The sequence below is a fragment of the Dasypus novemcinctus genome, chromosome 21 (genome assembly GCF_030445035.2).
Source record: "Dasypus novemcinctus isolate mDasNov1 chromosome 21, mDasNov1.1.hap2, whole genome shotgun sequence".
Lineage (NCBI taxonomy): Eukaryota > Metazoa > Chordata > Mammalia > Cingulata > Dasypodidae > Dasypus > Dasypus novemcinctus.
This window is the reverse complement of record NC_080693.1, coordinates 69837598-69851822: the sequence shown is the minus strand read 5'-3', so window position 1 is coordinate 69851822 and position 14225 is coordinate 69837598. Positions and strand designations below refer to the sequence as shown.

Below are 14225 nucleotides of genomic sequence, written 5' to 3'. Positions count from 1 at the left end.
TTAGCAGTTTAAAAACAGTGATTCCAAGTCTGAATATACCTCTGAGATTATTGGGACAATTTTGAAAACTTCTTGAGGAGGAAAAAAAAATCAATTCAGGTCTGCCTTAGAAAACTTTTTAAAGGAAATATAGGCTATCTAAATTATTGTCCCATGAGACTTCATAAAATTTTGGCAAGCAAATAATGTTTATGAAGAAAATGTTTTTAGAATATTTTTAGTGTTTTAAATTGCAGAAATTTATAAATGTCTCAGCTTTTAAGAAATATTCTTGGTTATAGCTAAGACTTATGTACACTAAGATTGTGTTCATGGATGCCAATCACAATGGTTTTTTCTCTGGGGAAATAACAATTTGCTTTAATCATCATTTCCAAGAATTGTTGAGCTGGATAGCAGAGGTCTGTTTAAAAATATTTCACTTTCTGGTGATGGATACACAATTCTGTGGTTATACTAGAGCCATTGATTGTACACATTGGATGGATTTATGATATGTGAATATATCTCAATAAAACTGCACTTTTAAAAAATGGTATTTCACATGAAAAATAATAAAGGTTTTGATTCATGGCACAATCTGTATTGAAAAAATTAGTGTGTTATGTTGCCCAGCTCTGCTCTTACTGCAGTCTTAGATTCTAGACCTAGAAGCATAATAAACAAGGCAGATTTGTCTCTCATTCTGCTTTGGGCTGATTTTGAGTATCATGTTCAGTCTCGCTGTAAGGGCACAGAACACAGGTGGTGGTAAGAAAAGAGCTAGCAGGCAAGGACATTTGAAATCAATTCCTGCCCAGTGACTGAAATCACTAGGATACAACAGTGGGCAAGTGGGAATGGACATTCTTTTTAGACACTTGGTCATCGCCCATTCAGATCTCCTTTGAAGATAACTAACAGCTTTCTAGTTGTTACATAATCTTCATTTTCTATTTCCAATTATTTTGGTTGGATTTAAGATATGATAAGAAAAACCCTGTTTGGAATTTCTAAAACTCCTCACTTAATAGACTGGACTATTGAGATGACTCAACACTGGAAGTAACGCATTGTTCTTTGACCAGATCTTGCATTTACAGCATTCTCATGACAGTTTTGTATTCATTTGACAACAGGAAGAGCTAAAGAGAGACCTCAAAATTAAGAAAGAAAAAGACATGGTGCAGGCTGTACCAGTAGCTGCAACCCCCACAGTAACCGTGGCTCCTCCAGCCCCTCCACCTTCACCTCCACCTCCACCTGCTCTGCAGCATACAGGCCTCCTGTCCACACCCTCACTACCTGCAGCTTCCCAAAAAAGGAAGCGAGAAGAGGAAAAAGACTCAAGCTCAAAATCCAAGAAGAAGAAAATGATCTCTACTACCTCAAAGGAAACTAAGAAAGACACAAAGCTTTACTGTATCTGTAAAACGCCTTATGATGAATCTAAGTGAGTAGACCTTTTTGAGCTCTAGTTTTTCTTAGAATGTTAGCTGTTACATTGACAAATGAGTACATTGTTAGAAATATAAATGAAAATAGTTAAAAGTAAGGATAGTAATGTTTTATCTGTGATTTTTCATCTAATATTCTTTTTTTTTTTTTTGGGATAAGCAACTTCACATTTATTGTGCTCTGCCAGGGATTTATTCATAGGGTCATCTAATATTCTTAACCTTGACACTAGAAAAGTAAAATTTGTTACTTCACATTTTCATGATTCTTGTTTGTCCTTCATTGTGTTCTTTACTGTCAAAAACAAGCTTTCAGTTGTTCCTTTGCTTTCTCTTCTCCCTGGATTAACTCCAACTCAATCAATGATGCTGTCTGGAGAAGGTGGTTTATTCTCATTGCTGCCCAAAATTGAGAGCATCCTTGCTAGGATCTGTTCACAAGCCTGTGATTACATCAGATCTTAAACCATCTGAACATCAATGGTGCAAGAGATTTCTTGTTTGAGTAAAGTTTTATAATTGTTTTATTTTAAGCAATTCTATGTTTTATTGTCTTGGAATATTGCAACTTAATTTTTTTTTGTCAAAGTAATTTTTTTTGGTCAAAGTTCCCACTTTTTTATTGGGGACAAAAGTCAGAAAAATAAAAAACATGTTTTTTTTTCACCATTCCTCATGTATGATACGCAAAAATGTGATGTGCACAGCCACTGGAAGCTGTTTTTGACCAGAGTGTCCTGCATTTGGTGATATAAACAAGAGTTTAGAGATGCTAATCCATAAATGTAGATTCATTTTTCACATGTCATTTCCATCCTTTCTTTGACCAAGTATTTAGCTTCCATTTTAAGCATTAAAATGTAGGCAAGCTTTATTAAGCCAAAATTAGCGAGAATGTGTTTTTATGTTACCAAAAAGCTTCTTGTGCTTAAAAAAGAAAAAGAAGAAAAAATATATATATATATATACACACACACACACACACACACACACATAGTCATTTAGGCATATATAGACATACAGTCATTTAGAAATAATAATTGATAAAAGTGTTGTCTCTTTAATGATTAAGTCGCAATATTGAAGCTGCAAGTGCCAGATCAAAATTTTTTGTTGGTATATATAGCTGTGTATTGAATTAAATATTCAGTTTGGATCAATTTGCACACCTTCATTTTTCATTGTCTTGTCCCTTGGGAAATTAATCACAATGTGAAAAATGGAACTCTATTAACTTTTCTCTTAGTCTAATACAAATGTGCCTCACTTTAAGCAAAATTCACTAAGTGATTTACAGAACAAAACAAAACTTGAGTTTTTCTTTCTCTTTTTAATTTTTATTTTTATGACTTTCTACAGAAAGATTTGCTTAGGACATTTCTTTAAATAGCAAGACTTCTTTGGCCTATTTAAAGTATTCGAATCACAGAAATTCATTTCACACACAACTTTTTTAGGATTATCCAAGTTGCATAAAATGAGGTAGACATGTCTATATGCTCGTTCTATTGATATTACCTCATTAATTTGTAGATATTTCTTATTTTTCAATTTGTCATTATTAACGTTTGACAAATGTTAAACCAGGTTCATTCATTCCATGTTCTAATTTGGATGAGTTAGTGCTTTTTAAGGAGAAGAAAATGTCAAAATGTCTCTTTGACACAAGTTTTAACCTGAGGCTGGCTTGGCAGGCTAGTGACAGAGTGACTAAAAATTGAAACTGAAGTCCTGAGATTACTTCCAAAACATACAGCCCACAGCCATGTGGAGGTATAACATACAAAACCACCTTGTTGGCTCCCACCTGTGCAGTGCAAGTTATGTGAGAACCATAGTGCAAAAAAAGAGAGAAGGATAAGCCACATAGCCGTGTATTACTTCATGTTCATGAGGCAGGTTAGTTTGAAGTATGAAGGAAAACTTCCATTTCTTCAGGTGAATTTACCGAGAAATGTCTTGGTATAGAACTAAAGATGTCAGTGGGATGAGCAAGGCCATTCTTTTTCTCTGTGATTCATGATAATTCTCCCCATGACTTGACATGGCATTCCTATACAGTGCCTGTCAACACGTTTAGATACACTAGGTAAGTGTCTGTTGTGGAGATCATTTTCATTTTGCCATTGGAGATCTTATAATAGAAAAGCCCTACTATGTGGTTACCCACAGTTAACACAGTCATACAGCCCCACCTTGCCAAGTATTGTAAAACCTCTTATGGTTTTGGATTACTATTCTATTGTTTTCTGCACTTTCTCTCCCTGGTTTTGAATTGAAGCAACTCCTTCAGAGTTCCTTACCAGTTAATCACCTAGGCCACTTTCCACATTTTCACACACATTATATGAACTGAAAAACTGACCCATTTGAGAAGGTGATTTTTAATTAGATTAAATTCTGATGTTTATTTAGGAAATTTGGTCAAAATTGAATTGCTACATGTACCTTTCTTTGTTTTCCTCATATCATTTTGACCATTTATCTTCTACACATGGCTGACCTGCATGTTCCTTGTAGTGTAACTTCTTGGTGTTTGCGCTTTGCTTTGTTTTCAAATTTAAATTGTGAGATACATTTTCAAACCTATCTAAGAAATAGCCCTGATTTTGAAATGGCTTCTGTGTCATAGGTTTGACAGATGTAAGTCTTGATTCTTTGGCTTTGGTTTTTGTGCCTGTTACATACAGTTTTACACACATTCATTTAAGAGGGAGACATTACCATCAGTATGTTGTTTATTTTTTTCAAAATCCAGTATGTTTTTAAAGACCCATATTTCACTGAACAGTGTATTTGTTGAAATTGATGTGAGATGTGAGTGACTCTATGTTTCCCCACTTGATACAGTGTCAGATGCTGTAGTTTGCCAGGGTTCTGTAGAATGGTTGGATTCAGGATATTTAGCTGACTCACTGCAGAAAGTCATCCATCCTGTAAGAAAGTGAATCAAGGCAGGGAAGACAGATTTAAGTACCATGCAGCTCAAAATGACAATCACATTGTCATTTTCATTGTGAATACTTTTAGGTTCTATATTGGCTGTGATCTTTGTACTAACTGGTATCATGGAGAATGTGTTGGCATCACAGAAAAGGAGGCTAAGAAAATGGATGTGTACATCTGTAATGATTGTAAACGGGCACAAGAGGGCAGCAGTGAGGAATTGTACTGTATCTGCAGAACACCTTATGATGAGTCACAGTGAGTTCTGATAAGAGCATCATATTTAATTATTTAGGAAGCCAAATTGCTCTGACTGGTTACTTATTTATTTTAAAATTTAAAAAAGCAAGATTTTTTTCTGCATTTATTATACACTTACATTACAAAGTCCTTCCCAGTTTTTTTCTCTTTTTCCCTCTTTACCTCCCTTTCAAAAATTATGTTGCTTCTTAGTGAATGTTTGAGATGCATTGGGAAAAATATGGTTTAATAGTACCTTTGATTCTTCAATATATAACATAGAAATTAATGAGATTAAAATAGCTTGACTTGTTTGGACTTTATCAGTGTTTGAAAAAGGTGCTTTATTGTAGGTTAGAAGAACACTAATTTGGGTACCAGCTCTGAGATTCTGTTATTAGCTTATAGGGTTTAGAACTTCCCATTTGATAGGGTATTAGTTGAAAGAATGTTGGCTTTATTTTGTTTTGAGCTTTAAAGTCAATTAAAAGTTTTACTTTTTTTTCCCCCAAATTTGTTTTCCAGTATTACACAATGTTTTTAATAATTTTTTTACTGCTTGTTGTTAACATCAAGAATACTAAATTAACACATTGGAATGTCAGTCTTCAAGAATATTAAAACAACCATAATGCTAAAACTATTTTATATCCTAGGGTTTAGCACATTTTCAGGTGCATGTTTTATTACTTTAAAAGTAAATTATAAGTAATGATATCCCATCTGTTTCGAACTCACATACCCATTTCGGATCTTGCAGATTTTATATTGGCTGTGATCGGTGTCAGAATTGGTACCATGGGCGCTGCGTTGGCATCTTGCAAAGTGAGGCAGAACTCATTGATGAGTATGTCTGTCCACAGTGCCAGTCAACAGAGGATGCCATGACAGTGCTCACACCACTAACGGAGAAAGATTATGAGGGGTTGAAAAGGGTGCTGCGTTCCTTACAGGTGAGCAACCTCTCTGTATACAGTGTTTAAAAATGAAATCAACCAGCACAGCTTTGAAAAACACTTCTAAGGTTTGAACTTTCCAGCCTTAGAGTATGTGATTATTTAGGGACTCACTGCTAGCCTAGTGAAGTGCTTGACAGACTCATAAGGTTTATCTTTTTCACGCACCACCTGAGCTGTTGATTGTCTAAAACTTTTATTTTAAATGACTCACTTTTTCACCTAAATTTTATTTTTAAAGAAAGCTTTTATCTCACTGCCATAGATTGAAAAACAGTTTGATTAAAAATGCTAGTGAGATACAAATGCTTCTTTAAGGTTTTTAGCCAAAACTTTCCCTCGGTTATTAAAAATAAAAAAGCAGTGAGGATGGCTTCCAAGATTAGCAAGTGTTAGAGATATATTTGATGTAGAGCACTTGGTTGAAACTTTCCCCTGTTGTAATCATAATAGATGAATTGAAAGAACTGAGAAGAGAATAATAGTCTCAGTATGTAGTTGAGTGTTAGTTAACATCACATCTCTACCACCTCATTAACCAGCAGTGGTAAACATGCCACACTCTGAACTCATCTCACCCCAGTTTTACAGAAGTGATTACAATGCCAACTTCATTCAGCTGGCAGATCATCAAGTAGGGACCACAATACAGATTTCTTAATGCCTAGGCTAGTGCTTCACCTCCCCAGGTCGAGGTGCTCAGACCACTCGCTGAGAACTGCTATTCGGGCATATGCTTATGTTAGAGAATTTGTGACTACAGCAAAAAATCACCCAGTAGATAAAACTGAATAAGCAAAATCATTTCATTTTATATGTCAAATTTAAAACTGAATTTTGGAACTTTTTAAGGGTTGGTATCGAGTACCTCAGCTCGGAACCTCAGTGGAATCAGTATTTCCACCTAACAATAGCAATGCTTATTTTTTAATTATAGGCCCACAAGATGGCCTGGCCTTTCCTGGAACCAGTAGATCCTAACGATGCACCAGATTATTATGGTGTTATTAAAGAACCTATGGGTAAGTACTTGAGTTGATTATGTAGTTTTATCTTAAATCTCAGCAGATATTTTATTTATTATCCATAAAATTGATATATTGTAAGGATACTCAAGCAAAGCTGATGGGAGTATAAACTGATATGTCCACTTTGGAGGGTAAATTGGGTGTACCTTTGAAGTTTAATTGTGCGTATCTTTGGACCCAGCAATTTCATTTCTTAGTATTTACATGTACTTAAGTATATTGTGCATTGCAGAAATCTTCATCATTATAGAAATACTGGAGATGACCTGAGTAGCTAGCGCTAGAGAAGTAGGTAAATCAATAATATATTGACACAGTAAAGTATTGTGCAGCTATGTAAAAGAATGAATAAAATCAGTGACTGGCTCAGATACTATGTGGCCCTGTCATCCTTCACTGTCACCTCTTCCTCATCTTGTCCTGAAGGAAAGCAATTTTTTTTTTTTAATTTTTATTTCTTTATCCCCCTTCCTTCCCCCCCCCCCCGCAAATCTGCTCTCTCTGTGCATTCGTTGTGTGTCATTCTGTATCAGCTTGTATTCTCATTAGGAGGCTCCAGGAACCAATCCTGGGACCTTCCAGAGTGGGGGAGAGGCAGTCATTCTCTTGCACCACCTTAGCTCCCTAATCTCCTGTGTCTCTTTTTGTTGCATCATCTTGCTGCACCAGCTCTCCACATGGGCCAGCTCGCCACACAGGCCAGCTTGCCTTCACCAGGAGGCCCTGGGCATCAAATCCTGGACCTCCTATACGGTAGACAGGGGCCCAATTGCTTGAGCCACATCTGCTTCCTGAAAGCAAATTTGATGGACTCATTATAGAGATCTCAGAAAATATAGTCTCATTTCCCCCCCAAAAAAGGTAATAGCATTCATAAAGAAGATGAACAGTCTTAATACAAATGATTGAATTAAAAAAAAAAAAAAAACTGTCTGCAAAAGAAACTATAAAATTTAAAACGTGGATACAAGCTTCCAAAGCTGCCAAAAGATTAGCTCCAGCTGATGAAAGAATTGTGTTCTAAAACCCAGCTGAACATTTTCTAAATGGAAAGGGTTTGTTTGACAACTTCATAGAGGGGGAAACATGAAAAGGACATAAATGAGGACTTAGTTAAAACTATCTCTCAGAAACAAAAATTAATAAGTTTATATATTTATAAAGTTTATGAATTTATATATAACTTTATATAAAGTTTTTTTCTACCAAAGAAAGATGTAGTAATATGTTAATTGTAGAATATCTAGGAAATAGAGGGAAAAAAAGGTAAAAGTTACCTTTCATCTTTTCCTGAGTGAAAAAGTCATCTTTTTAGGAAATAACCACCATTAATTTCTTTTTTTTTTTTTTAGGAGGCACCAGGGAATGAACCCAGGACCTCATACATGGGAAGCAGGCACTTAACCACTGAACTATATCCTCTCTCCAATGAGAGCTGGGGTTTTTTTTGTTTTTTTTTTAGGAGGTATACCAGGGATTGAACCTGGGACCTCATACATGGGAAGCAGGCACTCAATCACTTGAGCTACCTCCATTCCCCTACTACCATTAAATTTTGATGTCTGTGTGTGTGTTAAAATTAAGATCATGTAGTAAATCTTTCCTACCTGGCAAACCCTTTCCTATGTTGTTAATCTTCAAAAGCATTAACAGCTTTATATAGTCTTTTAAGTAAAGATACCTTAATTTATATAACCGAAATTCTTCTTTTGAAGAAATAGATTCATTTGTTCTCCTTCTCTCTGTCTCTCTACCTCTCCCTCTCCCTCCACTCTTTCTTTTTTCCTTTCTTTTTGCTTTTGTTAAACCAAGATAAATATCTTATGTAAGCATGTGCATAAGATAATATAGATCTCTAAGACATGTTGTTGAAAGAAAAATGAAAGTTACAGGAAAATACCTAGGTTTTAAGCAATAAACAATTGTATATTTTCTAAGGGTACTTAAATTTGCATAGATATGTATGGTAAAAATGTCTGGTATAGACAGATACAGAAAAAAACTGAAAAATTTTCAAGTAGTTTTCTTTGTTAGAGGGAGCCAACAGGATAAGGAACTTTTCTTAAACAGAAATAAGTTTATGTTATTTACTTGTAACGTACTTTGTAAATTTACCAGTACCTTTTTCACATTAGCTGTGATAGAAAGCTACATTGCTTTTAATTGCTTGGAATTAAAATAATATAACCACCCTCCTATTAATATTTCAGTTGTATGCATTTTTTGCTACCATAAGTGGTATTTCAGTGAACTTCTTTTCTTATCTCTCTGCCTGCACTTGCTTGTTTTCTGAGGGAAAAAAATCCTAGAATTGGAATTTCTGGGTCAAAGGGTATGTGCGTATATATATATATATGTTTTAGGCTTTTTTTTTTTTAAGATTTATTTTTTATTTATTTCTCTCCCCTTCTCCTCCCTCCCCCAGTTGTCTGCTCTCTGTGTCCATTTGCTGTATGTTCTTCTATGACCGCTTCTGTCCTTATTAGCAGCACCGGAAATCTGTGTTTCTTTTTTGTTGCGTCATCTTGTTGTGTCAGCTCTCTGTGTGTGCGGCGCCATTCTTGGGCATGCTGCACTTTCTTTCACACTGGGTGGCTCTCCCTACAGGGCAAGTGGACGTGGGTCTCCCCTACCTGGGGGACACCCCTGTGTGGCAGGGCACTCCTTGTGCGCATCAGCACTGTGCATGGGCCAGCTCCACACGGGTCAAGGAGGCCTGGGGTTTGAACCACGGACCTCCCATGTGGTAGGTGGATGCCCTATCCATTGGGCCAAGTCCGCTTCCCTGTTTTAGGCTTTTGATAAATATTTTCAGGTTGTTTTCCAGCAGATTGAACCAGTTCCCACAAATAGAGTATATCTGTGCGTTTTTTGCCACGTGCTTGAAAACACTGGGTATTATCACTTATTTGAGGGGAATATTGTTTATCTTTGAAAATATTTTATTCAAAACTACTGTTAATTTACCACCACTCCCATAATGGAGGTAACCTCCATTGATAATCGGTTGAAAGTAAAATTTTTATTTTCTGCCAGTTTGAACAAATAGGTATGTAATTGTTTGTGTGTCTTTGATAACTGATGATAATATGGACCATTTGAATGTTTTCTATGTGGATTTCCTCTTCCTGTGTTCTACACATTTTTCTCTTGGCTTATTCATATTATTCCCCATGGTATTTAGGGGCTATTTATATACTAAGAACATTTTAAAGTTTTAAAATGATTTTTTAGGCATATAGTCATTTTTAATAGTTTTGGATTCAAATCTGTTAATCATTATGAGTCTTTCATTTTGGATTCATGCTTAGAAAGTCTTTTTCCCTATTCCAAAATATAAAATATTCATCTCTATTCTATCACTTGTTACTGTTTTAATATTTGCTCTTAAAATTTAACCCAACTAGAATTATTTTGGCATATAGTGTGAGATAAAAATTTTTTTCAAGATGCGTATTCACTTACCCCAGCCCCATTTATTAATGAAGTCTTCCTTCCTCAGCTGATTTAAAATATACCCTCAGCTACATGAAATTCTCATATTGCATACAGTTAGGTCTGTTCCTATTTTGAGTTCCATTGATGTCTCTGTCGTCCTGTATGGTGCCACACTTTTCATTATCACAGCTTTGTAATATTGTTTTAGGTTTTAATGTCTGGTAAGTTAATTCTCTCCCATTACCCCCCCCCCCAGGAGGTTGGAATCGAGCCAGGACCTCATGCATGGGAAGCAAGTGCTCAACCACTGAGTTATGCCTGCTGAGTTATGCCTTTTCCCATTACTTTTATTTTTTCAAGTGTTTCTTAAATATTCTTGAAGTTTTATTTTTGAGGATGACCTTTAAAATCATTTTTTCAAATTCCATAATGCACAGCACTGAGATTTAGTTTGTAATTGTGTTATCTATTAATGCTAGACTGATTTGAGATTGCTGGTCTTTTTCTCTCTCAAATTTCTATGTAAAATTGTATACTGACACTCCTTCAAACAGAACTTTCTCCTAGGAGTTAATGTCATTTCAGGTAGATTTAGCTCAGTATATTCCAAAGCAGTTGTCTGTGTACCACCTTTTGATTTTTGCCATTTCTGCATGCTACCCACTCAGTTTCACGCTAATATTTTTATTCATATCAATTAACATTTTTCCTTTAATTCATTTTAAGTAGAAACTTGATATCATGACTGCCATTAATGGTAAATCAGTATCACTTCCATAAATGGAAGGTAATAAAGATAAATTTAAAAACAGTATGATGTTACTTAAAGTTCAATACAAGGATCATTTAAAAAATCTTAAGTACAGAGATTTTGTTCTTAGTTTTGGATTTCCACCTTCTGTTCATATATATATATCATACCTAAGTTTTTGCATGATAAAACTTACTGTACTTAGATATGCAAAGGTCATGTTTGTATGGTTTCCTTTATTTCAAACCAATTAAATACCTATTTTATGTAGTTAACTAAGAGTAAAAGTACCTTAACCAAAATTAGCTAAGATTTATATTTTACACCTTCAGTCAAAATCAAAGTAGAAAAACAACTCTTTCCTTCATGAATTGTTAAAAAAAGAATCTCTAGTGATGAACCAGCTTTGTTCCAGTACTGTTTGGACTTACAAGAATATCTTGTAAGTCAACTCTAAGGAATATTCAGTTGCATTGGAAAAACCTTAAAGCTTTGATAATGTTTTGCATCTTTTGTTTTTAAGACCTTGCCACTATGGAAGAAAGAGTACAAAGACGATATTATGAAAAGCTGACAGAATTTGTAGCAGATATGACCAAAATTTTTGATAACTGTCGTTACTACAATCCAAGTGACTCTCCTTTTTACCAGTGTGCAGAAGTTCTTGAATCATTCTTTGTACAGAAGTTAAAAGGATTCAAGGCTAGCAGGTGAGCAAATGTATTTCGTGTTCTGAATTAAATCAACTGCTCAAACTATACTGTTCTGGCTAAGGAATCAGCCAGTGCACCTTATGGTAAACTTGAACCTTAAAAGCAACAATCAAAAAAAAAAAAAAAAACAAAACAACAATCTAAAATAAAAGTGTCTAGCATTATGGTGTGCTGCAAAGAATGTGGCCAGATTTAATAATGAGAAGTTGCTAAATTTGTTGTTTGTTTTTGTGTGGGGTTTTTTTGTTTGGTTGGTTTGGGTTGTTTTTTTTGTGTGTTTTTTTTTTTGAGGTACCAAGGGCCTGAGATTGAACCTGGGACCTCATTATGTGGGAAGCCAGCACTCAACCACTGAGCCACATCAGCTTCCCTGAGTTGGTTTTTTCGTTTGTTTTGCTTGTTGTTCGTTTTTATTTTTTCAGGAGATACCAGGAACCAAACCCAGGATCTCCCATGTGGGATCCTTGGGCCACATCTACTCCCTGAATTTTGATTTTAATCTACTTAAAGTCATTTTTTTTAGATTCAGAAGGCATTTACTGAATGTTTATGGAATGCAAGATGTTGTCTTAAATGTCACAGGGCACATACAAAGGTAGTAAGACAGCTTTCGCTCTTGTTGAGTTTACATCCTAATTAGGCAATTAGAGAAGTAATAAAAATGACTTTTTATAGGATAGAATAAGAGAAGGGCCAGAAAGGGTTCATTTAGAGTACTTTCTTCTTATTTCATGTTTGCTATATCTTTTAAATAAAACATTTCATTTTATTGGATATTTTTACTGTGGGCAAACCTGGAATTCATTCTGTATCCAGAGATGTTTTCTTTGAACCTCTAGTAACATAAGAGCATTGAGCAACAGTACAAAAAAAATTTTTTTTTAAAAAAAGATTTATTTATTTATTTAATTTCCCCCCCCTCCCCTGGTTGTCTGTTCTTGGTGTCTATTTGTTGCGTCTTGTTTCTTTGTCTGCTTTTGTTTCTTTGTCCGCTTCTGTTGTCGTCAGCGGCACAGGAAGTGTGGGCGGCGCCATTCCTGGGCAGGCTGCACTTTCTTTTCACGCTGGGCGGCTTTCCTCACGGGCACACTCCTTGCGCGTGGGGCTCTCACGCGGGGGACACCCTTGCGTGGCACTGCACTCCTTGCGCGCATCAGCACTGCGCATGGCCAGCTCCACACGGGTCGAGGAGGCCCGGGGTTTGAACCTCGGACCTCCCATATGGTAGACGGACGCCCTAACCACTGGGCCAAAGTCCGTTTCCCTACAAAAAATTTGATTAAGAAAGCAAATGACTTTCATGCCATTCATTTCTGAACCTCAGAAACAATTTTCCTTCCTTCCAACAGAGGGCTGTTTTCCTTTCCTATGATAGCTGCCACTGCTCTGTACCCTTTGGGATTCATTACCCATTATCCCTCATCCACCATCCCTCAAGCTTCCATGTCCCAAAATACTCAGATTGGAGCTTAGGCGTCTGTATTTTCTACAAAACTCCCAGTGTACTCTATGAACCAAAGCATAAGAAACAGTGCTCTATGTAGGAATTTTCCTATGAAAAAAATCTATAGGATATTTTATTTCTCCTCTTCAGTAACAAAACTGATGGTTACCAAGAATTGTATTTAAGTCAGTTCACATAAAATAAAAATGAAGGACAGAAACCCAGCAGAAGTATCCAATTATCAGCAAAGGAATCAAAACATAGGGAGGAAGGGAAAAGGGAACGAAGGAAAGAATGAAGAAAAACTTACCCATTTCTATTATCCCCTCTTTGTTAACTCATTAGCTGTAAAACTTAAAGTGTTAGGAACTTAAGACAATAGAGCATTTGTATTTATATACCCTCCCTTCTGAACCCCCAGGAAAATAGTAATAAAGGGATAAAAAAGTGATAACTCACAATAATGAAGAAGAAAATATGGGCGGAGTCATTTAGCTGATGAGATTTCAACAGATTCTGGAATATAGAAAGCATACACATTCATCCAGAGATGAAAAGGAGGGAAACAGATGTGACTCAAGGGATTGGGCTCCCATCTACCATATAGGAGGTCCAGGTTTGATTCCTAGAGCTTCCTGGTAAAGGCAAGCAAGTTGGCCCACATGGCGAGCTGAGAGTAATGGCCCGTGCAGAGTGCTGGCCTGTGCAGAAAGCTGGCACAGCAAAATGACGGAACCAAAAGAGACACAGAGGAGAGACAAGAAGAGACACGGCAGACCAGGGAGCTGAGGTGGTGCAGGAGATTTGAGTACCTCTCTCCCACTCCAGAAGGTCCCAGGATTGGGTCCCTGTGCTGCCTGAAAGAAGATAAGCAGACACAGAGAGCAGACAACAAGCACAAAAAGCAATGGCAGGGGTGCAGGGGTAGGGGATGGGGGTGGGATAAATAAATACATTAAAAAAAAAAAAGCAAGTGGATGAAAGAGATTTGACTAATAAAACCAGGCAAGTAACAGCCGAGGCTTCTTCTGGAGGGCTCTTCACCAAAAATGACAGCTTACTGACCAATACCTCCCAGAGAGCCTCCAGCCGTGGAAATTCCTCAATATAATTGAAAGCGAGAGAGGAGAGATAGAGTAATTGAAGATTTATGTAAGGGGAAGTCACCCTTCTTAATCCCTACATGCAAGATCTGTGGAGGAATCCCAAAGAGCCAGAAGAACACAGGATTCTTCTCTAAAGAAATTCAGTGAGCTAACTGCAGAGAATTAGA

At 36.3% G+C, this 14225-nt stretch overlaps 1 protein-coding gene across 15 annotated transcripts in view; it reads left to right on the top strand.

The window, feature by feature from the left end:
- The window catches only part of BPTF (bromodomain PHD finger transcription factor), a 175804-nt gene that overhangs the window by 154283 nt on the left and 7296 nt on the right, over positions 1 to 14225 (top strand). For 11 of the 15 annotated variants that reach the window (XM_058284554.2, XM_058284553.2, XM_058284562.2 and 8 more), the window contains 5 exons: positions 1119 to 1432; positions 4467 to 4640; positions 5383 to 5575; positions 6516 to 6600; positions 11319 to 11505. In XM_058284554.2, coding sequence (XP_058140537.1) covers positions 1119 to 1432; positions 4467 to 4640; positions 5383 to 5575; positions 6516 to 6600; positions 11319 to 11505 — 953 coding nt within the window. The remainder of the gene's footprint in view (positions 1 to 1118; positions 1433 to 4466; positions 4641 to 5382; positions 5576 to 6515; positions 6601 to 11318; positions 11506 to 14225) is intronic. The other 4 variants (XM_058284557.2, XM_058284561.2, XM_058284565.2 and 1 more) reach the window with 1 other exon arrangement.